Raw genomic sequence first — 27,611 nt, 5'->3', positions numbered from 1 at the left:
ACAAAGTGAGCATGAACATATTCAATGTGCTAGCAGGTGGTGGGATACTTAAAGGGTTCCTTTTTAAAGAGACTCCCCAGATCAGAGCCGTAGCCAGGGGGCACTGCGCCCAGGGCATGTGTGTGCCCTGCGCCCCGGCCATGCCACGCCCCCTACCCCTTTGGCACTATGCCACTGCTCCAGATTAAGACCATTTGTGAACTTGTGATCTCCTTCACATAGGCAGTGGTGGTGAACCTTTGGCACTCCAGATGTTATGGACTACAATTCCCATCAGCCCCTACCAGCACAGTCAATTGGCCATGCTGGCAGGGGCTGATGGGAATTGTAGTCCATAACATCTGGAGTGCCAGAGGTTCGCCACCACGGACATAGAGCGTACATTCCCTTCAGGTTTGTTGCTTGGTTACGCACACATTTACCCCCTTTGGCAGTCACCTCCCTTCAGATCAGAGAATCCCCATGACTTCTGAAACCTCTTAGAGCACAGGTGTCAAACTCGCGGCCCTCCAGATGTTATGGACTACAGTTCCCATCATTCCCTGCCAGCATGATCGTTGCAGGGGATGATGGGAACTGTGGTCCATAATATCTGGAGGGCCGCGAGTTTGACAGCTATGTCTTAGAGTGTGATTTTTCTTCTCCCTTTGTGGGGAAAGTGAAGGAGATCATCATGGTGGCTGGGGACACTTTGCAGGAGGAGAATCCCTGTGTAAACAAACAAACAAAAAAACCTGTGAGAAACCCCCACTGTGAAGCAAACAGTTGCAGGCTAACTAGGTGCCTGTATAAAGAGCCTAAGTCTCTGCCTCCCTCTCCCCCAATTTTTTTTTCCCATCTGGAAGGATGTTACGGAAGGACAAAGAGGAGGCAGAAGCCATCAAACACGCCAAAGCTTTGGAGGAAGAGAAGGCCATGTACTCGGTGAGGAGAGCTGAGAGCCCCGGGTGCTTCCGAGCTGTTCTGAAGACACTCCCTTCCCTGTTGCACTTTGCGTTTTTCAAGAGGGTCTCGTTCATCTCCCTTCCGTGAAGATCACTTGTAACAAGAGGCTAAGATGCTGGGGTCCTTGCGTGTGGGGGGGGGGAGGGGACGGGGATGACCGGATCCTCCAGTGGTTGTGATTTTCTCCGCCTCCGTCACATCAAGGCTGCTCCCGTCATGTCCTTTGCCTTCTCTTTTCCAGGGCCGTCGCTCCCGGCGGCAGAGACGAGAATTCCGGGAGAAACGATTGAAAGGCAGGAAGATCAGTCCTCCGAGGTAAGGTTTTTGAGCCAAACGGAGAGGGACTGATTTGTGTGCCCACAGGCCATGTCACTTATTTCCTGCCATAACACGGGCAGCCGGGTGCTTTGGTTTTTCTGACTCTTGGGTGTGCCAGGAGGGAAGCACACAGGCCAACCCCCGCAAGTGAGTCCCTTTCTCAGTGGGAGGGCGTGTGGAATTGCTTGCTCGCACACCCTCCTCTCATGCGTTCCCGACACTCTAGGAAGCCCAGCCAGGGAGGCACAGCAGTTCGATTGCTGAGGACGAGCCGAAGGTCTCTCCTGCGAACAGGGATTTTTGCAGACACAAACACAGCTCCGGACTTCGTTGTCCAAACAAAGTTCACAGATTTATTGACAGAACTCCCAAGGTCAAAATCATCAGCTCTCAACGTTCAAGATTTCGCTCAAACAAAAATAACACTCCCAGCCACGAAGACTTAGGGAGAAAACAAATGTAACACAGGCTTCCTCCCCTTACCTCCCAGCTGTCTTACAAAGTCAATTAATTCCCTCAAGGAGGGGCCACCCTTTTGATCTCCAAAGCCTGCCATAACCACCCACAGGTGTGATCAGGCAAAGAGCAAGACTGTAGGAGACAGTTCCCTAGGTAAAGTCAGCCCTCCTACAAAGGGCCTTGGAGCAGATTGCTCTACTTGCAGAAGAGGGACTTACAGCAATCCCCTCTGGGCGTGGCAGCATCACCCATTTTGCAGTTCTGCCTCCACTGTGAGAGTCAATGAAGTGTGTCTGGACTTCATGTCCACATTCAGGAGCTTGAAACAATCCCAAGCATTTTATTCATTTTATTTTTAGATTTATACCCCGCCCATCCCTCAAGGGCTCAGGGCGGCAATAACAAGATAAAATCAATACAATGAAATAGAATAAATATTTTAAATACAACTGCATAACCAATCGACATTTCGATGGCGACTTAATCCCTGCTATCCCGCGGGAGGCCAGTAATAGTGAATCTCAGCCTGGCCGGCCCCTAAGAAACGCCTGGCGGAATAGCTCCAGACTGCTGAATGACGAGGCCAGACGTAAAACCTTGCCGTCCAGCACAGTCAAGCTAAAGTCGGCCGGCATCTCCCCCCCAGCCCACCCACAGAACCTCCGTCTTTGCTGGATTCAGTTTCAACCTGCTCGCTCTTAACCAGCCGGCCACGGCCTCAAGATTCTGCTGGGGAGCCTCCTTTGAAAGGAGCTGGGTGTCATCTGCGTATTGATGACACCGCCACCCAAAACTCTGGACCAGTTCGGCCAGGGCAAGGGTCTGTAGCCTGCAGCTCTCCAGATGTTCTTGGACTACAATTCCCATCAGCCGATGCTGGCAGGGGCTGATGGGAATTGTAGTCCATGAACATCTGGAGAGCCACAGGTTGCAGACCCCTGGGCCAGGGGGTGCATATAGTTGTTTAAAAGCACCGGGGAAAGGATTGCCCCCTGTGGCACCCCGCACACAAGGGGGTGACGCCTGGAACGCTCCTCCCCCGACACTTGCTGTCCCCGGTCTTTGAGAAACGAGTTCATCCAGCACAAAGCTGTCCCTCGAACTTCGGCATCAGCGAGGCGGTGGACCAAAAGGTCATGATCTACTGTGTCGAACGCTGCAGTGAGATCTAATAACATGGTATGGCTGTGCCCTGGTCCTCTCCCTCTCTTCTTTCAGTGTCGAAGCCTCACGTGTCCTGGCTGGTTGCAGTGGCTGTCCTGCACATGAGCACTGGATGCTACATTCCCTCGCAATCGCTGCATTTCACATGAACTTGTCCAAAAGAACCTGGGCCAGACTTGGAGCCCCATTGGCTCCAGTTCTGGCTGTTAGGGAGGTGGCGTGGTTATGGGGCATTGGTTATTTGCTTCCTCGCCGATTAACAGAGCAGCTTCATTTATATGCTGTAGATCAGTGTTTCCCAACCTTTTCGAGGTCAGGGTACCCTTGACCTCACTCTTCATATCTCACGGTACCCCTGCCGCCACCCTCCACCTTCCCCTCCCATTGCCCCTGCTTGCTACACCCCCCACCTTCCCCTCCCAGGGTGAAGGGTAGCACTGGGAGTGGTGCTGCTGACCTTGTGGCAGGCCCTGCCCCATGGGCCAGCTCCATGTCCTTGCTGGCGCTGGTGGGAGACACCACAAAAATGAGGGGGAAGGCGGTAGTGTTGCCGTGGTACCCCTGGGACATGCTCACGGAACCCCAGGGTACCACGGAACCCTGGTTGAGAATGGCTGCTGTAGATTAATGGCTGATGGCATTGATGGCGGGGACAGAGATGGGGCAGGTATTTGCTGATCTTACCTGAGAACGGGAGGCAGTGGAGGTGGGGGCCGGCTGAGCCCCCTGAGGAGGTGCTCTTGACAAACCCTTATCCCATTGTTTGGCGGAGGAAGGGTGCTTAGTGGGGGCCTGACCCCGAGGAAGTTGGGCACGAGCGTGTGTTAACAGTGGCCAAACAGGGCCAGAGTGGCTTACTCGAGAGCTCAGCGATAGCCTTTCCCGTGCCCTCCCACAATGCCTTTAGCATTATCAGAGCGTCATCAACTTCTGTCCTCATACCTTCTGTCTTTGCAGCTATGCCCGGAGGGATAGCCCCACTTATGATCCCTACAAACGGTGAGTAGTTCCCAGCCATTCCCCTTGGCTACCCTTGGCATTTTCTTCTGATGGACTGAGTCGCTCAAGAGCTTTTCAAAGCTGGGTTATTATTCCCTCTGCCATCAACCTGAAATAAGGAATATTTATTTGTTTTGTAATTTATTATTGGATTTATATACCGCCCTCCCCCAAAGGGCTCAGGGCAGTGTACAAAAGGAACATAAGCAGACAGAGCATAAGTTAAAAACTAATACAAATATAATATAAGCTCTGTAGTATTACTAAAACCATTAAAACAGCATTACAGCATTACTATATAAAACCAGCATCCGAGAACTGAAACTAAACCCTCCTGGGGAACCTAAAAGGCCCCTCATTAGAATGGGCCACGTAATTAAAAAACGGGGTAGGAAGCAGGGGGCACCCTCAGCAGCTCCCCCCCCCCCCCGAAAGCCCGGCGGAACAGCTCAGTTTTACAGACCCTGCGGAACTCACCAAGGTCCTGCAGGGTCCGGGAAGATGGAGGGAGGCTGTTCCACCAGGCAGGGGCCAGGGCCGTGAAAGCCCTGGCCCCAGTGGAGGCCAGCCAGATCATAGAGGGGCCAGGGACAACCACCCTGTATTTGCACCCTTTATTTTCCTAGAAAAATCTCGAGAAGGAGTTGGGCTTATGTTCAGTGGGAGAAAGTGGTGCACAGAGTTCATTTCATAATGCATAAGGTCAGGGCGAGCGATTTTGTGGACAGGAAGTTCTTTTCTCTGTACCTGGAGGTGGAACATTTTTTTGATAAGCCCCCAGGAACGTAGCTGAACTTGTAGGATGTGACTTAGATCCATGCTGGGTTACTGGGAAAGGAGCAGCTAGTGGCTTTATTGCAGGGACATACCACTAATAGCGACATGGGGTATCTTATGTCCCTGGGTGCACACCATTTGATCACATGGGGGGGGCACCGGGCGGGTCCCTCCATGCCAGGGCTGTGCTCACCTGCTTCAGGTGCCTGGCGGCTCCTGCACTCCCTGGCCTCCTTGCTGACAGGGAGACCGGCTGCAGCTGCGGCACCCGCCTGAGCCACCTGTGGCCGCGGCTCAACAGCAAGCAGCTCAGGCAGGTGCCTGAGGCCGCTCCTGCCCTCTGCTGACAGGGAGACCGGCTCTCAGGCAGGAGCTGGTCTGCTGCCGCAATGCCTGCCCAAGCCGCCCGCTGCTGAACCCCACCCCTCCGGCCTCCCTGCAGGCCAGCTTGTGCCCTTCCCAAGGAGGCTGGGGAGGGCAGGGCCCAGTGGCGGGCAGCCCAGGCGGGTGCCATGGCAGCAAGCCAGCCCCTGGAGGGCAGGAGCTGGCCTACTGCTGCAGCGCCCGCCTGAGCCGCCCGCTGCTCCCCCCACCTTTCCCGCTGCCTCCCTGCAGGCTTGCAAAGGTAAGAGGGGCAGGGGTGTGGAGGGGCGCCCGGAGCAGGTGTTGCCCCCGGGTGCCATTCTCCCCCCACCCCCGGTACTCCTCTGCTTTATTGTGTTGCAAGAGAACAGTGGTGTTTGGCACACAGAATATTCACAGTCCTTTGAACTGCAGTGCTACAAACCCGACCTGTGCTGCCCCCTGGAGGCAAGACCGTTTTATGTGCTCCGTGCCTCAAGAGGGGACCAAAAGTAGATTGCTTCAGCAGAGCATTTAACCCTGTCTGATTCCTGGCTTTCTTGCAAAGAGTGCCAGGTTGGTCTATCCAAGTGCTTGCTTGACACTTAAGCGCAAATGCCCCCTTAAGCGCAAATGTCCCCTTGAAGGCCACTTAATGCCAGTCAGTTTTGTCAGATGTATGGGGGTGGAGGGTAAGAAAATACCCGGACTCGGGAATAAGCTTCGTTGAGACCTTGCCTCTGCCACAGATTGATTAGGGTGGCCTTGGGCAAGTCACTGTTTGTCAGGTTTCAGTTTCCCACCTCCTGTATGAAGCTGATAAGCCTGCCTACCTCACAGGGCAGTTGTAAAAATTGTAAATGGTCCTGTTTTGGTCTTTGGAAGTGTTTTATAGATGTATTAGTGTTAACTGTCAGGCAATCCTGAATGCGTACTCTTGGTTTCCATGTTTATTTAAATTTTTGCTGAAACATTTATATCTTGCCTTTCCTCATGGGTCAAGGTGGGTTATAAATGTTTTAATAAATAATTAAGATTGAATTTGAATAAGACACGTCATCTTCATTTGGCCTCCTAGGGGGAAGGGCGTGGGAGGGGGTAAAGAGTGGTTCGTATCGCCATCTTCTTTTAAAAACTTGTTTTTATGTTGGTTTAATTGTCATAGTACATTTTTGTATTAGTATTATATTTATTGTACTGTCGAAGACTTTCACGGCTGGATTCAACTGGTTCTGGTGGGTTTTCCAGGCTGCGTGGCCGTGGTCTGGTAGATCTTGTTCCTAACGTTTCACCTGCATCTGTGGCTGGCATTTTCAGAGATGTATCACAGAGGGAAGTCTGTTACACACTCTGTCCAGTCTGCAGGCGAAATGTTAGGAACAAGATCTACCAGACCACGGCCACACAGCCCAGAAAACCCACAACAACCAATTATATTTATTGTCGAAGTCTTTCACGGCCGGAATCACTGGGGTGTTGTGTGGTTTCCGGGCTGTATGGCCGTGTTCTAGCAGCACTCTTTCCTTCTGACGTTTCGCCTGCATCTGTGGCTGGCATCTTCAGAAGATCAGATGCAGGCAAAACATCAGGAAAGAATGCTGCTAGAACACGGCCACACAGCCCAAAAAACCACACAGCACCCCAATTATACTTATTGTTTGAATGTTAATGGTTATATTTTAAAATGGTGTTGTGACCTGCCTTGAGCCCTGCGGGGATAGGGCACAATAAAAGTCGAATGAATGAATGAATGAATGAATGAATGAATGAATGAATGAATGAATGAATGAAAAGAAACTATGTCGGGTCTCAAGGATTCTCTTCCCAAAAATAGACCCCGCTTGTCTGGAACTGGCCGACCCCTTTGCTCCTGCCTCTCGGCGATCACCCTCTTTCTTCCTTCCCCCTTCAGGTCCCCGTCCGAGTCCACTTCCGAGTCTCGTTCCCGCTCTCGCACCCCCTCCCCTGGCCACGAGGAGAAGATCACCTTCATCACCAGTTTCGGGGGCAGCGATGAGGAAGCAGCCGCCGCCGCCGAAGCCGGAGGACCCCCCCGGAAGCCCCCCTCTCTCGGCAAGGCACGCTCCGGCCAAGTGCAGCCCGGCAGCGCTGCGGCAGGTCATAGCGCCTCTTCCCGGTCGGTAACTTTCGTGCCCGCCTCGCTTTCCTAAACCTTAAAGCAGAGACCGTTCCGGGGTCAAAGGTTGATTTCTTACTTTTCCCTCCCATTCCCCGAGAAGGCGTGGCTGCGTTTCCATTGGAGGCTCTTGCCAGCCAATCCCCAGGCAGCCTTTGCAGAATCTGGGGGGCGGGGACTCCTTTCGTTTTGGCCCAGGGTTCTGTGGAGTGCTGGGAAACAAGGGGAACTGGTCTAAGTCAGGGGTCTGCAACCTGTGGCTCTCCAGATGTTCAGTTGGCCATGGTGGCAGGGGCTGATGGGAATTGTAGTCCATGAATAACCGGAGAGCCGCCCTGGTCTAAGGGTTGTCAAGGGGGTTGGGGGGCAAAAAGGGCTCTTATATTCTTCGGGGAGGGGGGAGATTGTAGTGCTGTTTCTTGCCCCTCGGTGCATACCGCCCCTACCCCCCAGTAAATTCAGTTGCTGCTACCATTCCTTTCTAGAAGCAGCAGATCTAAGGCACTCTTTGTGTTTGGCTTGAATTAACATGGTTGCCGCCGCTCCCCCCCTCCCCCCCCGGTTGCATCATTCAAAATGCTGGTTTACTGCAAATTGAAACCCCACTTGCTGTAGTTCTACGAGGGATGCAGGCTGCCTGCTCACTGAGTGTGGGCTGTACCATTTCATACTGCAGTGGGGGGGGGGGGGGAAGGTTTCTCACATGTTGCTGGACTCTCCCCCCAGTTTTCTTCTCTCTATATGGAAAACTCACCGAGAGAGATGAAAAAATGTGCAGATGTGTGACAGGCTCCTGGCTGCTTCTTAGTGGCTCACTTTAATCACAGTTTGTCTCCACTTTCTCTCTGAGAGCATCTCTTTAGCTGCACACAACCTTCCCACCAGATTGAGTGCACAGGTAGACAAAATTCTCTCCAGCGAGCGCAAGAGCAAAAATGTGTTTCTTCCTCTAAAAGGCACTGTTGCAGAAACTACACCTTCGCGTACATCTACTCAATACATAAACCATAACAAAGTGAATTTCAAACTATATTCAAACAATATCTCAATTTCTGTTCCATTAGATAACTTTATTTCCATAAATTCAACTGGTGAAGCTAAATTTTGAGGGCATTAACAATTATAGCTGAAGCATATTAGTTATATAATTAATTTTCATTTGTATGCTTCTGTTTTTGCAGATGGGCTTGAAAAAGGATAACGAAATAAAATCATATCTGGAGGTTTTGTAGCGCCTCAAAATTTAGCTTCACCTGTTGAATTGATAGAAAAAAATTCTAAAGTCATCTAATAGAACAGAAATTGAGATATTGTTTGAATATGGTTTGAAATTCACTTTGTTATGACTCATGTAGCAGAGTCGCGCAGTGGAAGCGTGCTGGGCCCATAACCCAGAGGTCGATGGATGACTCATGTATTACCATGTTTCCCCAAAAATAAGTCCTACTCCAAAAATAAGCCCTACCAGTAGTTACAGATCAGGATGGTGTGATCCAGCAGGATGCTCCCTGCCAATGAGGATGCAGCTTGCATCACACATGACAGGGAAGCAAGGGGGCTGCCGAGAGCCCGCCTTAATGAATTGTGAAGGTACCGTATTTCCCCGAAAATAAGCCCTACCCCGAAAATAAGCCCTAATGCATCTTTTGGTGCAAAAATTAATATTTGACCTTGTCTTATTTTCGGGGAAACACGGTATACGTACATGAAGGTGTAGTTTCTGCAACAGTATCTTATAAACACCTACCCTGTAAAAGGCAAGCTGGCATCCTCAAAAACCAATCGCAGAAGCCAGATCGGACAGCTGGGCCTGAGATCTTGCAGTAAACCAGTACCGCAGTCCAGGGTTCTTCTAGAACCCTCAAGTGTCTCGTAGACTTTCCTGCCTCCTCTAGAATTGGTGTCTGTTACAAAAAACAAAGAGAAGGGGACGGGGGTTGCGAGGATACAACTTTCCACGGCTGTTGTGAGCTCTGGGGTCAGTCACTAACTCGGAAGCTTCTCTCCGCTGGTGGGACTCACCAAAGTTGGGGCCCAGTAGCCCAGGGCATCTCCCCTACCTTTCCTGCTGCGCATTCGGATCTACCCGCCCTCTGTACGAGTAGCCAGCATCCCCCCTCTCTCCTTTCCAGGCGACGCTCCACGTCTTCCTCCTCCTCCACGTCCTCAACCACGTCGTCCTCCAGCTCACGCTCCAGTTCCCGGTCTCACCGGGCCGGCGGATACCACCGAGCCAGCCGCTACACCCGCTCACGGAGTCACAGATACTCCCGCTCCCGCAGCAGAAGCAGGCGGTACTCCGCAGGGGGCTCCCGGGACGGGCGCCGGCACTCCCGATCTCGCTCGACGGAGCGGGGCTGGCGCTATGGCTCCCGCCGCAGATCCAGGCAAGTCGGCCGAGCGGTCACAGCATTGGCCTGCTTTGTAAACGAGCAGTCTGGATTGCGGGCGACCGGAGGTAAACCTCACCTTTTATCCCTAGGAGCCATTCCCGGTCTGGGGAACGGTACCGGTGGAGTAGCCGCGGAGGGAGGCATTGGAGCAGCAGCCGGAGCAGTGGAAGCGACAGCGAATCGCGAAGCCGCAGCAGGTCAGCATCTCCGGCCAGAGAGAAACCGCTGAGGCCTGCGGCTTCCCCTGCAGTAGGGGAGAAACTGAAAAAGTGAGTGTGCTCCACCCTTTCTTTTCTGCTGCCCTGACAACAAGCTTGGGAGTTTGTGGACTTCCCTGACCTTTTCACTAATTTTGCATAGATTCCTCCATATAATTTTGCCAGGGAGAGGGGCAAGGAACTTTGCAGAATGCTGATCAAGGACATTGTTTATAGTCTTTCTGATTTCTGGCTGTCCCCGTCCTATGAAGCAGCAGCAACAGTCAGAACCTTAAGAATAAGCCATTCTCCAGATGTATTGTCGAAGGCTTTCACGGCTGGATTCAACTGGTTGTGGTGGGTTTTCCGGGCTGTTTGGCCGTGGTCTAGTGGATCTTGTTCCTAACGTTTTGCCTGTATCTGTGGCTGGCATCTTCAGAGGTGTATCACAGAGGGAAGTCTGTTACACACTGTGTCCAGTACTTGAACACTCGTTCTGTTTATTTCTCTTTGATTATTTAATCCTGTAGATACTGTTTATTCTGTATAGTGACTGAGCAGATTTCAGTTTTCACTGAATATCTGTAGACCAAACACGTATATTGCCAAAGCCGTTAGTATCAGCTCCTGGCTTCTACTAAGTGTTGGTTCTCGGTAACTTTGCCTCTTTAGCTTTGTAATAAATAATACTGCACTGCCTCCCTCTAATCCTTTAGGGCCTAGAGTACAGCTGGCTTCAAAGAAGTCATTAGTCCAGGCGGGGGAGTCCGTTAAACATTGTTAGCAAAATATGTGAAGTAATCCTTAAAATAAACAGGTAGGACAGTCTCTGTAAATTCCCAACAGTGAGCAAAGCAAAAGCCACATGCCTGACCGGACAGAGAAAAAAACTACATAGAATTAAAACAGCTTTTACTTGCGGAGTGATCAGAGCAACTCCCTCAGTGCCACCTTCACTTGAACACTGGACGCTTGAACACTTGTCACAGTGTGTAACAGACTTCCCTCTGTGATACACCTCTGAAGATGCCAGCCACAGATGCAGGCGAAATGTTAGGAACAAGACCACGACCACACAGCCCGGAAAACCCACAACCACCATTCTCCAGATGCTCTGTGGCAGACTCTTATATGAACAGTCTGCCATGCTAATGCTTGGTGGGGAAACCTGGACTTTGGAGAGCCCTGACATTTTCATGAATGGGGAGGTGTGTGATCACGTTCTATTGGGTTGGGGTCAAGGTCCTACTTAGTCAGGGAATGAGCTGAAAGTCAATTATTTATTCAATTCGTTAATTACTTAATAATTGTATTGTCGAAGGCTTTCATGGCCGATCATTGGTTGCTGTGGAGCTAGCTATGGAAGCATTTCACGAAGATTGCCTCTCCTGACGTTTCGCCTGCATCTGTGGCTGGCATCTTCAGAGGATCAGAGGATCTTCAGATCCTCTGAAGATGCCAGCCACAGATGCAAGTGAAACGTCAGGAGAGAATGCTGCTAGAACACGGCCATACAGCCTGGAAACCACACAGCACCCATAGTTAATAATTGTTGTACTCTGCTGTTATGGATGTGTGTTTCTTTCCTTTTTTTACTGCCCTTTGGCCATATTAAACTATTAAAGGAAGTATTGGGTTGGGTTGTCAGATTGTCTTCTGCCTGCCCCCCTCCTCCTCCTTCCCAGTTAGCTGTAGCCCTCAACCCTTGGGAGTTTGCAAAGGTTCACGCTTGGTCAGATGTCACTCATGTCCCCGTTTGGCAAACTGGAAATTTGAGAGCCGAGAGATTGTGGGTTGCTTGGGACCACAGAAGCCCATGAGTCAGATCCAGACACCCACACGCAATCGGTTGCCGATAAGCTGCTCGCGCAATTTGTGCAGTTCCCGGGAAGGTGCTGCAGTCTTGCAGGATTTGCCGCTCTGTTCTGCCGCTACTGTGAGCAGACAGCTTGTCTGTGCATTTGTGAAAGACTGCGGCTCCGAATGGATTATTTGCCTGCCGGGGCGTGCTGCCTTCCAGGAAGATGCAAGGACACTGTCCTCTTTTTATTTATTTATTTTTGTTTAATTGAATTTGTATACCACCCTCCCCCGGAGGGCTCAGGGCAGTGTCCAACAATAATATAAAACCATTTAAAACAAACATATACAACATTTAAATTAAAACAGTCAATCCCCACTGAGAGGGAACCATAATTTCCATACTTTCAGATGGCATTAAAAGTACTCCCTCACCCCCTCCCTTGCGCCCACGGGAGGCCAGATGTTTGTTGTAGCAGATTTTCGATGTTATCCCGGCTGGCCGTTTTACAGGCCCTGCGGAAACTCTGTAGTCCCGCAGGGCTCTGATCTCACCTGGAGGCCTGTTCCACCAGGTAGGGGTGGATTGATGGAGATGTGTTAATATGGCCCTTGCTGTATCCTGGTGCTAAGATAGAAACCTCTTCTTGCCCAAATCAGTTGAGCTTTGGGCATTGGCCCTTTCTGATCTGGTCGTACCACTTATTCTCTTCCTTTTTTCTCCTCCCTCCTCCTCTTTAGGGCTGAGGCTGCTGGTGGTAAAGAGACAGGAGCTGCCAAAGTCAGTAAGAATTTAAACCTCACCTTTTAAAAATTCCCATCACTGCAGGAAAAGACTCGGGGGAGCAGTAGGCATGCAGGCAAAAAAAAAGAGAGAGAGGTTTTAAGAATGTGGATGCCCACAGTTCATTGCTTCAGACTCGGGCAGGGACGGAGAATCTCTCAGCTGCTTTCTGAATTAGGCATAAAAATAAATAAATCTGGGGATTTTGTCTGCTAGCATTGTGGAGTCAGGACATAGGGAAAGAGAGATTTAACACTGACCTTTTAACTTCCTTGTTGGCCAGAAGGATTGTGCAGGATGTGATGACGGGTACCTAAGAGGGACTATTGTAGCAAAAATAGAAATTCATTGATTTTGGTGGGGTGGGGTGGGGTGCGGTTCCTGTGTATGGACTGGGGGGTGGGGGGGCATTCTTTGCCATGGGAGACTTGCTGCTGTCTTCATACTGGCTGATTGTTAATCTGGCTTTTATTGCGCATATCCTGCAAAACAGCTGTTCTTTCTAGCCGTCTTCTGAGCCAGGACTAAAATCCAGATTCTGCTTACGTTTCTTGAGCTAGCTCATGCCAATCGGCCATGCTGTCAGGGGCTTTGTAACCCATGAACATCTGGAGAGCCACAGGTTGCAGGCCCCTGAGCTCGCTGCATGGCGTTGCTTGCTTGACCTGCCCCGGCCAGGCCTCAGGAAATCAGGGGCCGCTGAGGTCCTCAGGGCATTCACAAAGTAGCGGAGAATCATCTGCGTGTGAAGCATCCTTAAAGAGGGAGTTGGACTCACCCACGGGTCTTCCTCCCATCTGTCCTCTGCTCGTGAATGCAGCTCCCCAAGTTCCTGGGCAAGGACCCCTCCCCCACCCTTTGCTCCTTGAGTGCATCTCAGTCGGAAGCTGACCCTGACAACACTGGGACAAACAGAATAAGCATTCTGCACCTGAGCTATGGCCTGTCCCCAACAATAGGGGGATCGGATTCAGGGCTCTCTGCACGCACACGCCAGGACCAATTTCCTCTTTCACGTTCCAATTTTTTTCCACTGACAGTTGGAACTATATGAGCGCCTGCTTGGGACCATGTAGTCTTAGGGGCCGTTTTTTTGTTTTTGTTTTGTTTTGAACTGAGTAATCTTGAAAAAAAAGAAGAAGGGTTTGGATTTATACCCCCCCTTTCTCTCCTGTAAGGAGACTCAAGGGGGCTTACAATCTCCTTTCCCCCTCACAACAAACACCCTGTGAGGTCGGTGGGGGCTGAGAGAGCTCCGAAGAACTGGGACTAGCCCAAGGTCACCCAGCTGGCATGTGTTGGAGTGCACAAGCTAGTCTAGTTCCCCAGATAAGCCTCCCCAGCTCAAGTGGCAGAGCGGGGAATCAAACCTAGTTCCACAGATTAGAGTGCACCTGCTCTTAACCACTATGCCACAGCTGGCTCTTGGAGCAAGTCATCACTTCTGCAGTCAAGGAGTAGACTGAAAGGGCTGGCGACTCAGACGGAATTGGAGGCTGCCGTTCTTGCTTGGATAAGTGAAGCAAGTCTCTAAAGATGAAGAGGATCTTTCTCAGTTGATCCCTAGCACTATACTGGCTGAAGACACTGTGCATGTGTAGAAACACTGTGGAGTCTTCAGATCCTCTGAAGATGCCAGCCACAGATGCAGGCGAAACGTCAGGAGAGAATGCTGCTAGAACACGACCATACAGCCTGGAAACCACACAGCACCCCACTGTGGAGTCTCTTAGTGATGGAGATGGGGCTGTTGGCCATGGTGGCAGGGGCTGATGGGAACTGTAGTCCATGAACATCTGGAGAGCCGCAGGTTGCAGGCCCCATCTGGCCGGATCATCAGCCTCAGATGACCCTTTGAGTTATTGGTGATCCTGTTTTAGGGAAGCTAACGTTTTAGCTAAAAGTCCTTTGCTATTTATTTGGGACCACTGCAGGATTGGGGGGGAATTCTCAGTGGCCCTGGACTCTTGCGTTATATACACGAGCGATCTGTAGATTTGGAGGCTGTGGGGACAGATCTCGAGAACGAGCTCCTTCCCGCTCAACAGTCATGCCTCCTTGGTGCGGGTTTTGGTGTTTTTCAGCCACACGCTGCAGGGAAGTTCACAGAAGGCTAAGCAGGGCTAATCCTGTTTTTGGACGGCAGATATTCTGCCTACAGAACATGCCAAGCCCTTGGGCATCCACAGAAATCTGGCCCACTTTTTCTGGCTGCCTCCTTGTAGTTCGAGAGCCAAACGAAGTAGTGTTTTGCGGACCCCACCCTTTAGGCCTTCAGCAACTTGGAAGGAATGTGTGGGTAACATAGGGTCCCCAAAGTAGGGTCCGGGGGCCCCGTGATGCCTGCCAACACCTTTCCTGGGTCCTGCCAAGTGTTTTTATTACGTGGGTGTGGCCAGGGGGGACTTGTGCCTAGCAAGCTTTCTGATTGGCCACTGGAGGTTAAGTTAGCTGTGCAGCTTGCTAAAAATATTGTAGGAACAACTGAGAGCACAGTCCAAGGATCTACACTGTGTGACTGAAGATAAGGGGCAGCCATTTTGTGGCTGTGCTCACCAAGCTGTGTCGGAATTCCAAAGGTGTCCCCAGGTTCAAACAGGTGGGGGGGGGGGGGACACCTTGTGCAGCGACAGCAGGTTGGCCGAACTTGTGTATGTGTGCAGCAAGCTCTCCCTTTTGCCAAGAGGGGGAAGGGTCTTTGCTGTTTTTTCTTCCCTCTCCCATGGAGTAGCTGGCCACAATTCCAGAGGAGATGGCGGCCGGAGGGTGGGCCAGGCAGAGTTAGGGTTAGGGTTAATCACCCCGTCATTCTCCACTCTTCGTTTTCTGCTCTACAGGGCAGCAGAAGCAAACGTTGCCACAAATCCTCAATATAACTTCGCTTTTATCCCACCTTCCTTCATGGTGGCGTATATGGTTTTCACCCTCCTGGTTTTGTCCTCACAACAGCCTTGAGGGGTAGGTTAGGTTGAGAGAGTGACTGGTCCAAGATCCCCTGGTAAGCATCATGGCAAACAGGAATTTGAACTTGGTCCTGGTGGGACATTGTAACCTCTACACCACAGGTATCAAATGCTGGCAGGGGATGATGGGAACTGTAGTCCATAACATCTGGAGGGCCGCGAGTTTGACACCTTTGCTCTACACCATACTGGTGGTCTTTGCCAGCCGCCTATGTAAGGTTGGTGTCGTCTAGGGCTCCCGATGTCCACTGAATGTTTTTAGTAAACGGGCGGGACCATGTGGGGGGTCTCACCCAGCTCGATTTCTGATTGGCTCCAGGAGATCTGATAGGCTGTGCAGGTTAAAGTAACCTTAATTCAGTGGCAGGTGCCACCACAGTGTTGGCTATAATCTCTCTCTCTCTTTTTCCCAGTGTATTTTTTACACTTTGGCTTCCTTTGTGCTTGGCTGTGCCTCCTGCGGCTGTCCTTTTGCGCCTGTGGCTACCACACTGTGTCCGAATTCTAAAATGGCCCACTGGCTCGAAAAGTTTGGGGACCCCAGCTCTGAGGAATGCGGCACATTCTTTTAATCTCCTGCCATAGTAATTAATGCTTCTTGTTCAAGTCCCGTTTGCTTTAAGTGGCTCTTCCCTGGTGGTTCTCTGGACATTCTCTTGGTTACTTTGGTGGTTTCCTTCAAGTTCCTGCTTGCCCTTCAGAAGCATCAGCAGGCGTGAGGAAAGGTACCCACTGTTGTCTGAGGATGGTTGGTATGAGAATAGGATAGGGGCAGAGGTGGGATCCAGCAGGTTCTCGCCAGTTCCCGAGAGTGGGTCACTATTTATTTGTGTGTGCCGAGAGGGGGCTACTAATTGGGTCTGCTTTTCCGTTAGAAATCCCATTAGGTCCCAAAATCATAAAGTCCTGTTGTTTCCTATGTGGCTGGTTAGCAAAGGTAGAAAACGGGATCATTCTCCCTGTTGGGCTGTTTTAAAACCTGTTTTAGAAATATGGTGAAGTTCCTTGTTTAAGGAAAGTATCCTTCTTTTGATTTCTAGAAACAACATTGAGTATTTGAAAGTATTAAGTATTTGACAGGCAGTCAATTGGAGGAGAAGTAGTTGTTTCTGTTGGCAGTAGACGATAGGACTTGCGATAATGAGTTTAAATTATGGACAGAAAGATACCAGCTGGAAATTAGGAACTTTTTTTTTACAGTAAGAGTTCTTTACAGTAACAGAGAAATTATTAATGCCCCTCCCCCGGAATGCCCGGCCACGCCCACGTCGTTCCCTGCCCAGCCCCATTGGCGCTACGCCACTGTTTGAATCCCACCACCATGGGAACCTGTGACTAACATTTTTGGATCCCACCACTGGATAGGGGTGCATTTAGTAGAAAGAATCCAGCACAGTTGTTGTTTCCCTTGATACTGACTCAGGGCGACTTGCATGGAAATGCATCACGGGAACTGGAGAGGGTTTGTGGGTCTCTGCTCTTCCCAACACCATGCGGGGGCATCTGATCAAGAAAACGATCCTCAAATGTGGGAGTGAGATGGAAGGGAAGAGAGCAGGGTCAGTTCAGGCATGCTGGAGAGTTGCTGATAGCAGAAGCCACCGCAAGCTTGTACGTGTGAGTGAGCCACTAGGTAAAACATCTGCGAATCCTCCATGATATATTTCCTATCCATTGGAAGGAGAAGAAGAGTGTGGATTTATATCCCCCCTTTCTCTCCTGCAGGAGACTCAAAGGAGTTTACAATCTCCTTGCCCTTCCCCCCTCACAACAAACACCCCGTGAGGTGGGTGGGGCTGAGAGAGCTCAGAAGAACTGGGACTAGCCCAAGGTCACCCAGCTGGCGTGTGTGGGAGTGTATAGGCCAGGGGTAGGGAACCTGCGGCTCTCCAGATGTTCAGGAACTACAATTCCCATCAGCCCCTACCAGCATGGCCAATTGGCCATGCTGACAGAGGCTGATGGGAATTGTAGTTCCTGAACATCTGAGAGCCGCAGGTTCCCCTACCCCTGCATAGGCTAATCTGAATTCCCCAGATAAGCCTCCACAGCTCAGGCGGCAGAGCGGGGAATCAAACCCGGTTCCTCCAGATTAGCCTCTTAACCTCCTACGCCACTGCTGCTCCCCACTGCTGGAGAGTGTTTTCACACTTTTCTGAGCAAGACAGGCAGATAAGAGACAGCCCTTTCACTGCCGCTGGAGCCCGAATGTGGACCCTGCCGTATTCTTTATTAATTTATTATTTATTAATTAAAACATTTATATCCTGCCTTTCCTTAGTTCAGATTTGCTTGCTGATTCGACCCAGGGTGCATTTGGGGGGGCTTAGCTTTCCCTCATGGAACTTTTGTCTAGTTTCTGAACATTGCAAAAGCGATAGCTTGGGTTATTGTGTCATAGCAACACTCTCTCCCCCCTCCTCCCAAATCCAGTGGCACCTTAAATACTTAACAGCATTTATTTATCTGTACCGACTTGATGTCTACATTAGTCAGGGTTCTTTAAGAGCAGTTGTGAGTAGTAAATTTGGTTTTTTTTTTTTCCAAATTAGTTTATTCTAATAGTAAATTACATTTAACCTGAACTGAACATAATCTACACAGGTATCCAGTAAACAAGACTTGTAAATACTGGTGTGGGTACTGGGTAAGCGATACTTGGAAGTTATTATACCAGTGAACTAAAATTGAATTGACTCGTTTTCTTTTTGAAATATTCCTTGACCTGTAAATACCACATTTTGTTTTCTCCCTTCTGTTTATCAGATACAATATTGAACTTGGAAGCATGACAAGTCGGGAAACCGTTTCTCGTGAAAATGTGATTTGATGATTAGGATTTTCCATTCCTTTTATTTGGAAAGTTATTTTATCTGCTCCTATAACACCACAGATTGTGTTGTCCCAAGCTGTTGTGGTTGGAAATGTTTTTTTCCATCTGCGGGCAGTTGGTGTTTGGGCTGCCGCCGGCAACACATTTATTAATTTCTTCCTGGTTTGTACATAAACAAGCCTTTGGTTGGGAGCATGTCTGGTCCCCCCACTCCCAGTAAAGTCCCTATTCTCAACCCTGGAGCTTTCAATTTGTACGTCTTTAACAGGCAGTTGAACCAAAGAAATTCTGTGCTGAATCAGAACAGGGTCCAGTTATAAAAGTGTTGTACCATCACAGGAGTTTCAGTGGCTAACAGTCACCAGATGTCTGCTGTACCTTCGGCCCGGTCTTGGGGCTCAAACATTACAGGGTACGGAGACACCTGGGGAAGCGCTCCAAGTTCGTAATGCCAGCTTGCATCCTACCATTCTGATCTGCCACACCTGACACTTCTACCCTAAAGAACCTCTTCTGATGGGAGTGCTTTTGAGAAAGGCAGCATAGGCCAGAGAAGGTCAAATGACGTGTCTGAGCACCAATAAGTAACAGAGGGGGGGGGGGGGGGGAGGTGAATCTTGCTTTGTATGCAAGACTTAAAACTTCTTGAAGAAGAAGAAGAAGAGTTTGGATTTATATCCCCCCCCTTTCTCTCCTGTAGGTGACTCAAAGGGGCTGACAATCTCCTTGCCCTTCCCCCCTCACAACAAACACCCTGTGAGGTGGGTGGGGCTGGGAGAGCTCCGAGAAGCTGTGACTAGCCCAAGGTCACCCAGCTGGCGCGTGTGGGAGTGTACAGGCTAATCTGAATTCCCCAGATCAGCCTCCACAGCTCAGGCGGCAGAGCTGGGAATCAAACCCGGTTCCTCCAGATTAGATACACGAGCTCTTAACCCCCTACGCCACTGCTGCTCCCTGACACCTGACACCTTCTTCTACCCTAAAGAACCTCTTCTGATAGAAATGCTTTGGAAAAAGCCCATCCTGGCTTCCCCAAATTTTAGAAGGCGGGGCCAACCGGGTATTTTATTTATTTATGTAATCACTGATCAACTACCTTTCTTCCTTGTGGAGCTGAAGGCGCCTTGCAATATAAAATACATAAAGAGTGTGTGCGTATGTAAAGCGCAGTCAACTTACAGCTGACCTTAGAGGGTTGCAGGCACCGAGCTCCAGATGTTCAAGGACTATAATTCCCACCAGCCCTGGCCAGCATGGCAGGGGCTGATGGGAATTGTAGTCCATGAACATCTGGAGAGCCGCAGGTTGCAGACCCCTGCCATAGGGTTTTCAAGGCAAGTGACAAAGCTGTGGTGGTTTGCCGTTGTCTTCCTCTGCAGAATCTTTCTTGGTGGCCTCCCATCCAAATATAGATCCACCTTACCTTCCAAGATCTGACAAGATGGGGCTATGCCAGTGGTGAACCTTTGGCACTCCAGATGTTATGGACTACAATTCCCATCAGCCCCTGCCAGCATGGGCAATTGGCCATGCTGACAGGGGTTGATGGGAATTGTAGTCCATGAACATCTGGAGTGCCAAAGGTTCGCCATCACGGGGCTATACTATGCCGTTCCAAATCCCAAAATACATAATATAGAGTACCCTGAAATAACATCAACCCAGAATTGAAAACCTCAAGTTACAGTAGCCTTAATCTGACGTGGTCCTAAAGGAGACCGTCTCCAGCTGTCTCCGGAAGCTAAAAGGGGTGAATACATTTTTAAAAATTAATTATTTTAAGTTTGATGTATTGTCGACTATTTTCACGGGCCAGGACTAATCTGAGAGTTGAGCTGGTTGTCGGGTGGGTCTGGTAGATCTTGTTCCTAATGTCTTGCCTGCATCTGTGGCTGGCATCTTCAGAGGTGTATCACAGAGGGAAGTCTGTTGCAGACTGCAGATGCAGGTAAAACATTAGGAACAGGATCTACCAGACCACTGCCACACAGCCCGGAAAACCCACAACAACCAGTATTTTAAGTTTGCTTGTTTTCATAAAACGCCACTGGTGGTCGTTTTGCCGACATTTCCAAGTTCTTGTGTGGAAACATTTTAAGCAATAACTTGTATCGGCAGGCTAAACTAGTAGGAAGACCCAGGCATGCCGTTTGAGATGTTACCAGTCCAAATGGAAACGTTCGCGGGTAAATTTGCACCGATGGTAGGGATCTTAGAGGCACACCGTGTCCTGGAAAAGGGGGCACACGCATGTACGCTCTAACCCTCTTTAACATCTTTGGTGCCTGGGTGCTTAGAATCAATTTGTACGTCCCCCAGTTGGCAGGGTACCCAACCCTTCAGTGTGTTGGATCCATTTCAGTAACAGCAGCCCCTCCCCCCACCCTCTCTGAGCAAGAGACTCATCACCTGGATGAAGTCTCCTTGGGTTGAGGAATGTGCAGATCCGTGGGTGCATTTGTGGGGCTAGAGCAGTGGTGGCGAACCTATGGCACGGGTGCCAGAGGTGGCACTCAGAGCCCTTTCTGTGGGCACGCGTGCACAGAGTTCGACATGTGGGGGCGGGAAATCACCCCGCCCCCCCCCCCCCCACACACACATACATCTAGGCTGGCCTGGGCACGAACCTTTACCTGGGAGTAAGCTCAGTTGCTGGCAATGGGGCTTGCTTCTGAGTAAACCCTCCTAGAGTCGTGATTCACCCATTCAAAGAGTTGTATGGTTGCTTCACCAAGCTTACTCCTGAGTAACGCGCACCTTGGAGCCAGCCATTTTTTCTAAACTAAAACCTCAGCATTCAGGTTAAATTGCCATGTTGGCACTTTGCGATAAACAAGTGGGTTTTGGGTTGCAATTTGGGCACTCGGTCTCGAAAAGGTTCGCCATCACTGGGCTAGAGCAAAGTGAAGTTCGGGGAAGCAGGATCCTTGCAAAATGATCCTTGGGGAGTGGGGGGGGGGGGTCCTTGCTGCTTCCTCCTCACCATGAACTCCGGTTCTCCAGCCAACACTTGAAAGCAGGTTTCTGTTCCAAAAAATCTTGTACCGTCAAGGTCTTCTGTAGCCACGAACTTTTTTGGCTGGCCTCGCTTGCCTCCTGCAGTGTCTACGGCAAGAGGCAAGGGCACTGGGATGGACTCCTTAGGACGGGAAGCGTTGTTGTGGGGATCTTTGGCTTTTTTGCTAGGGGAGTACGTTTAGTCGAGGGCCCCCATATTCTGCTTCCCTGCCTTCCGAAATTTTGGATCTCTGCAGTAATGTTGGATGTTCTCAAGGTTGTCTCCTGGAAGGTCTTTCCCACGTGTGCGAGTCCAGTTTGCTTACCCCTCGGCCTGGGACCGCAGGCCCTTGATACTGTTCTGTTTGCCTTGTAGCCAAAGCTGACGCCGCAGGAGAAACTGAAGCTGCGTATGCAGAAGGCGCTTAACCGGCAGTGTAAGCATCAAAAGGGTGGCGGGCGGCTGGAGGGGGGTGTCCTCTTTCCCCCCCTCTTTCTCATCCCTTCTACCTTTTTGGGGTTTGTTTCTCGTGTCTGCTACAATTGCCTCTTTGCCTCCTATCCAGTTAAAGCAGATAAAAAAGCTGCCCAGGAGAAGATGATGCAACAGGAACATGAAAGACAGGTAAGCTGCGAATAACACAAATAGAAAAAGCTCTGGGGTGCTGTGTGGTTTCCGGGCTGTATGGCCGTGTTCCAGTAGCATTTTCTCCTGATGTTTCGCCTGCATCTGTGGCTGGCATCTTCAGAGGATCTGATGACAGTAAAGCAAGTGGAGTATATATACCTGTGGAATGTCCAGGGTGGGAGAAAGGACCGTTAACAGGCAAATGGTTCTTTCTCCCACCCTGGACATTCCACAGGTATATACAGTGGAACCTCGGTTTTCGTTGGTAATCCGTCTGAAAAGAATCGATGAAAACTGAAACCGATGAAAACCGAGGCAAACTTTTCCATAGGAACCAATGTAAATCCAATTAATCTGTTCTAGGCACTCCAAAAAACATATTTTTGGTGAATCAACATAGTGTTTAATGCTGAAAACAGGAACAAACAATAACACTAGGACCAGCTTCAGAGCCAGTGGATCAATGTTGCACCAGAAAGCTGTCCAAAGAGGTCTGTTTCTGACGCCTCTTTAAGACTTGTCTGAAATGGGGCAAGACATTGTCATTAAACAAGTTGCAGACACGGCCTGCAACAGCTTTGTCCGGGTGATTTTGCTCCACAAACCCCTGCACCTTACTGCAAATCGATGAAAACCGAGGCAAATTTTTCACTGAAAAAAATCGATGAAAACCGAAACCAATGAAAACCGAAGGCAATGAAAACCAAGGTTCCGCTATATACTCCACTTGCTTTACTGCCATCAGATCCTCTGAAGATGCCAGCCACAGATACAGGCGAAAGGTCAGGAGAAAATGCTACTAGAACATGGCCAGACAGCCCGGAAACCACACAGCACCCCGGTGATTCTGGCCGTGAAAGCCTTCGACATTACAGAAAAAGCTCTATGGCCAGGATTTGTCCGCAAAGAGAAATGATGATTGTGAGAGCATGAGTGTAGTTGATGGACTGAAGCGAGAGCTGGGTGGCTAGATTTGGGTCTCGGTTTGCACCTCTCAGTCAAACAGCATGCATGCATGCATGCATGCATGCATTCATTCATTCATTCATTCATTCATTCATTCATTCATTCATTCATTCATTCATTCATTCATTTATGGGTTTTGTATACCGCCCTACCCCCGGAGGGCTCTGGGCTGTGCACAACATAATTTCCTCATACAACATATACACACAAAACCCCATTAAAATTAGATTAAGTTAGTTTAAAACACAGCAGTAATTAACAAAGATGGCATCAGCGAGAAACCCCAATTAAAACCCTCCCAGAGAGAGGGGGGAGACAAAACAGGAAAGTGGGTCCCCTAGATGGCAAAGGAATTCCAAGTCGGAGGAATAAAAGGGTATTGGCAAGGGAGGGTCTGTGATCCCAGCGCCGCACAGTTTCCTATGTTCAAAGACCGGGAGCACAAATGTCTGTAGATTTCCCAACCCCACTCCCTGCAGCAATCACACGCAGAATGACCCAGCAGTCTCCAGGTGGGGAATTTCCAATCTACATGATTTATTCCAGTTGCAAGGAGGAGTAGATTCTTTACCAAAGAACTCGTGTCGGCTGCCAGACTCTTGGTCAATGTTGGCCTTTTCTGGGCTCCTCGTGGGCTTTGTTATCTCTTAAAACCTTTATGTTCTGCCTCTTCTTGTGTTTCAAGGTGGTTTGCTGTAATCACTAAAAATGGCTTTCGGTGAAAACCAAAAACAAATCAGCTGACCCCGGGGTCTCTCTGGCCTCCTCCCCCTTTAAAGACCCTGACAAAAAAGCCAGGGGCGTATCTGCCTGGGAACATGGGGTAACCCATGTCCCCGGGCGCAACTAATCTGGTCATGTGGGGTGTGTGTGTGCGCAAAATCAGCCCTTCATGAGACCAGATGCATTCCCCTCGTCTGACTTGGGCCTCCCTCGACCCTGATAGCAGACTTTAGCGGTACTACTCAAAGTAGACAAGTGGGCATGTACAGCAAACCCCCACCTTCATGAAGAAGAAATACTCCACACAGCAGTTTCTTTCAAAGGAAGGCTTTTACCGTAGAGTTGCTATATGTACATGATACTATATACAGAGTATGTTAAGCAGTCCAACAAAGTGCTTCGCCAGGCACTTGTTTCCCTAAGGAACAAACACACAGTACATTGCTGTTGGTTATATACATGGTTCCACCAATCACTGTAAAGGTCACTTGCATCTGGATTGAACTGTCATGACAGACCCCGCCCACTTTATCACAATGTGGGCGGGGCAGAGAGATGCCCAAGTCAGATGAGGGGCGGGGACAATGACGGAGGGGCGTGGCCGTCTAGAGGAGGTTTTGTCCCTGGGCGCCATTCCCCCCCCATGCACCTCTGGTTGGTGCCTAGGGGTGTAGGGAAGGAGACGGCTTGTCTGCTGTCCCTCTTGGGGCTCGCTGATCGGCGTCCTGCCTTCTCTCTTCCAGGAGCGAGAAGATGAATTGCGTGCCATGGCTCGGAAGATCAGGATGAAGTAATGCCTCTTGCAGTTCCCCCCGTCCTCTTGGCATGAAGTGGCGGGGAAGAGCTTAGCAGGGAGGGGGTCGGTTGAGGACCTGCCCCTTTGACCCCCCCCCCCCTGTGTTTTTCCCGTCAGAGAGCGTGAGCGCCGAGAAAAAGAGCGCGAAGAATGGGAGAGGCAGTACAGTCGCCAGAGCCGGTCTCCTTCTCCACGTTACAGTGAGTGTTCAGGACTTGTCTGAGATGGAGGGTGTATTCAAAGGGCGTAGGGAGCCCGGAGAGGAAGTGGGAAGGCTGTGCTTTTTCAGAGCCGGGCTCTGCCGAGGTTCAGAGCCTCACCTGATGGGCTGGGGCTCTCTTGGCAGGGCCGTCGTGCCCCTTGTATGCTTCCCAAGGACTGGTCTTGTGGAGGATGCGCCGATTGTCACAGTTGGCAGGTTCACCTGTTGCTCTGACCTGCCTGGTCACTTTTGGAATAGATTTGGCTTTCTCTCTCACACACAATACTAGAACCATTGAAAATGCTGGGGGGAAGAATTAGGACTAATAAAAGGAAACACTTCTTCATGCAATGTGTGGTTGGTGTTTGGAATATGCTACCACAGGAGGTGGTGATGGCCACTAACCTGGATAGGTTTAAACGGGGCTTAGACAGATTTATGGAGGAGAAGTCGATCTATGGCAGGGGTCGGGAACCCACGGCTCGCGAGCCGCATGTGGCTCTTCCGCCGCTATTCTGTGGCTCCATGAGCTGAGCCACTGGCCCCATCCTTGCCCGCCCTGCAGGCAGCAGGGCGGGCGCATCCATCGCCTGTGGCTGGCTAGGCCGCGCCGCGAGCTTTGCCTCCCGCCCGCCCCGCAACCAGCGGGGCCACCGGCCCCATCCTCACCTGCCCTGCAGGCGCGGGGTGAGCGGGCGGGGGGACGAGCAAGCAAGTGGGCGGGGGAGCGAGTGGGGGGGTGAGTGGGGGGGGGGTGAGCCAAATGGCTCTTTGAGTTGAAAAGGTTCCCGACCCCTGATCTATGGCTACCAATCTTGATCCTCCTTGATCTGAGATTGCAAAGGCCTTAGCAGACCAGGTGCTCAGGAGCAGCAGCAGCAGCAGGCCATTGCTTTCACATCCTGCCTGTGAGCTCCCAAAGGCACCTGGTGGGTCACTGCGAGTAGCAGAGTGCTGGACTAGCTGGATTCTGGTCTGATCCAGCAGGCTCTTTCTTATGTTCTTAAGCCTGCCATTCATAGTCCTGGGTGCAATCAGTGACAGCTGTGAATATCTGGATCCTTGCATCCGAAGAGCAGCTTCCATTGAAAAAATAAAATAAAATATCCTTTGGTGACTGTTACTTGGCACCAGTTCTTAGGAATGGGCGCAAGGTGCCCAGCAGCGGTTAAATCCACCCTTTAACAGTAGACCATTCTAGGTTCCTTCTGGTTCCCAACTTCTTCTCATTCACTTGCTGGCTGCCTTGAGAAATTGAAAACCCTCTCATCTGGGATCGTGGAAACTGGACAGATCTAGTTTGGGCAGAGATCCTCAGTAGGGTGCCTGTTGGCGCTGTGGTGTTGGCCAATAATTCTCTGGTGCCTGCTGAGCTCTTCAGAAAGTGGGAGGAGCCTTTACAAGGCTAGGCTCACGATTGGCTGGCCTCAGGCAAGTGGAAAGGTTTTCGGCACAATAGCAATGGCAGCCACTGGAGGATCAGACAGACTAGTAAGCATAGGCTTACGGTTCTAGGCCTTCAGTTTTCCAGATGTTCATGGACTACAATTCCCATCAGCCCCTGCCAGCATGGCCAATTGGCCGTGCTGGCAGGGGCTGATGGGATTTGTTGTCCATGAACATCTGGAGAACCGCAGGTTGCAGACTCCTGTAGACCATAGTGACCAGACGTCCTGCTTTTGGTGGGACAGTCCCACTTTAAAGCAATTTGTCCTGTGTCCAGCGGGGTTTTTTAAATCCCCCGATTTTTGGAAGGCTGCCGCACTGCCTTCTGGGGCGCGCCCCTTTTCCCGCCCTGTCACAGGGTGGGAAACAGGGGAGCGCCCCAGAGGGCAGTGCGGCAGCGTGGGAGGGAAACCGGGGAGCGCCCCAAAAGGCAGTGTGCTCCTGTGGCCATGGGCGCGCGCGCGTCCCGCTTTAAAAAGGTGAAAATCTGGTCACCTTACTGTAGACCCTTCTTTCTGTTCTTTTTATTGCCCCTTCTTTCTTCCTTGGTTCCCTCAAGTTTCCATTCCTTTCCTTTTTGCAATGTGAGGAGGAGAAAGTATTGTGCTTGGCCCCCCCTCCTTGGCACCGATTTGTGGGGTGGCCCTCACCAAACCCTTCACCAGACTCCAAAGGTGCCCACCGCCCCAGAAAGGTTGGGAAGTCCCGACCTTGGCGAAATGGCACGGCGCTTGGGAAAACTGTTTGACTGTGCGTGGCTCTCTTCTTGGGAGCAGCAGTGGCGTAGTGGCTAAGAGCAGTGGCAAAGAGCAGGTGCACTCTGATCTGGAGGAACCGGGTTTGATTCCCCGCTCTGCTGCTTGAGTTGTGGAGGCTTATCCTAGCCTGTACACTCCCACACACGCCAGCTGGGTGACCTTGGGCTAGTCACAGCTTTTCGGAGCTCTCTCAGCCCCACCCACCTCACAGGGTGTTTGTTGTGAGGGGGGAAGGGCAAGGAGATTGTAAGCCCCTTTGAGTCTCCAGCAGGAGAGAAAGGGGGGATATAAATCCAAACTCTTCTTCTTCTTCTTCTTTTGTCTTTCAGGTCGTGAATATAGTTCTTCAAGGAGGTAACTTCTGCTTTTGCTTTTACAACTGTGACGAGGGTGGGGGAGATAGAAGGCCCATTACTAAAGGAGCCAAAAATCTGGGAAGAGCAGAATTAATCTTCCAATCAGCTCTTCTCCCTTCTTTATTATGAGTTGGTGGGGCTGACCTTTTCCACATGGGGCGTATTTTTTCCGCCATGCAGTCTTCAGTGTAGACCAGGTTGTGGTCTCTGAGACTGGGGGAGGCCACAGTTGTCGTTTCAAAATTCACAATGGCACGCCCTTGTTTTGTCAGCCTCATTCATATTGCCCCTCTCACCAAAAAAACTCAGGCACAGAGGCTGAATCCTTTTGCGAAGTTCTGTTAGATGAGTTACACACAGAGAGTCCCCCAAATCTGCACCTTTTTGTATTAGCACAGGAACGGGGCTGGCTTTCCCTAGAGCCAATTCATGTTGTTTTGGGAGGTCTCGTTAAGCCGTGGACATTTGTGCTCGTGGCCGGCTTGCACCCTTTTTATCTCACTTGGAGCCTACTGAAGGAATGCTGCTTTAAGGCTCTGTCCCGTTATCCTTGACGTTCAAATGTCAAGTGTGCGTTAATTGGAATTTGGGTGTTCGGGGCGGGGATTTGGTCATCTGTGTTATAGTG

General features: G+C 50.5%; 1 protein-coding gene across 1 annotated transcript in view; it reads left to right on the top strand.

Moving 5' to 3' along the window:
• LOC125435525 (CLK4 associating serine/arginine rich protein) overlaps window positions 1–27,611 on the top strand; it is a 43,206-nt gene that overhangs the window by 14,685 nt on the left and 910 nt on the right. The window contains exons 4-15 of the mRNA XM_048501720.1: window positions 846–924; window positions 1,187–1,260; window positions 3,844–3,885; window positions 6,917–7,141; window positions 9,274–9,528; window positions 9,624–9,803; window positions 12,273–12,312; window positions 21,485–21,545; window positions 21,675–21,733; window positions 24,169–24,215; window positions 24,339–24,421; window positions 26,957–26,981. Of these exons, the coding sequence (XP_048357677.1) occupies window positions 846–924; window positions 1,187–1,260; window positions 3,844–3,885; window positions 6,917–7,141; window positions 9,274–9,528; window positions 9,624–9,803; window positions 12,273–12,312; window positions 21,485–21,545; window positions 21,675–21,733; window positions 24,169–24,215; window positions 24,339–24,421; window positions 26,957–26,981 (1,170 nt within the window). The remainder of the gene's footprint in view (window positions 1–845; window positions 925–1,186; window positions 1,261–3,843; window positions 3,886–6,916; window positions 7,142–9,273; window positions 9,529–9,623; window positions 9,804–12,272; window positions 12,313–21,484; window positions 21,546–21,674; window positions 21,734–24,168; window positions 24,216–24,338; window positions 24,422–26,956; window positions 26,982–27,611) is intronic.

The sequence above is a fragment of the Sphaerodactylus townsendi genome, linkage group LG06 (genome assembly GCF_021028975.2).
Source record: "Sphaerodactylus townsendi isolate TG3544 linkage group LG06, MPM_Stown_v2.3, whole genome shotgun sequence".
Classification (NCBI taxonomy): Eukaryota; Metazoa; Chordata; class Lepidosauria; order Squamata; family Sphaerodactylidae; genus Sphaerodactylus; species Sphaerodactylus townsendi.
This window is presented reverse-complemented; position numbering and strand designations above follow the sequence as displayed.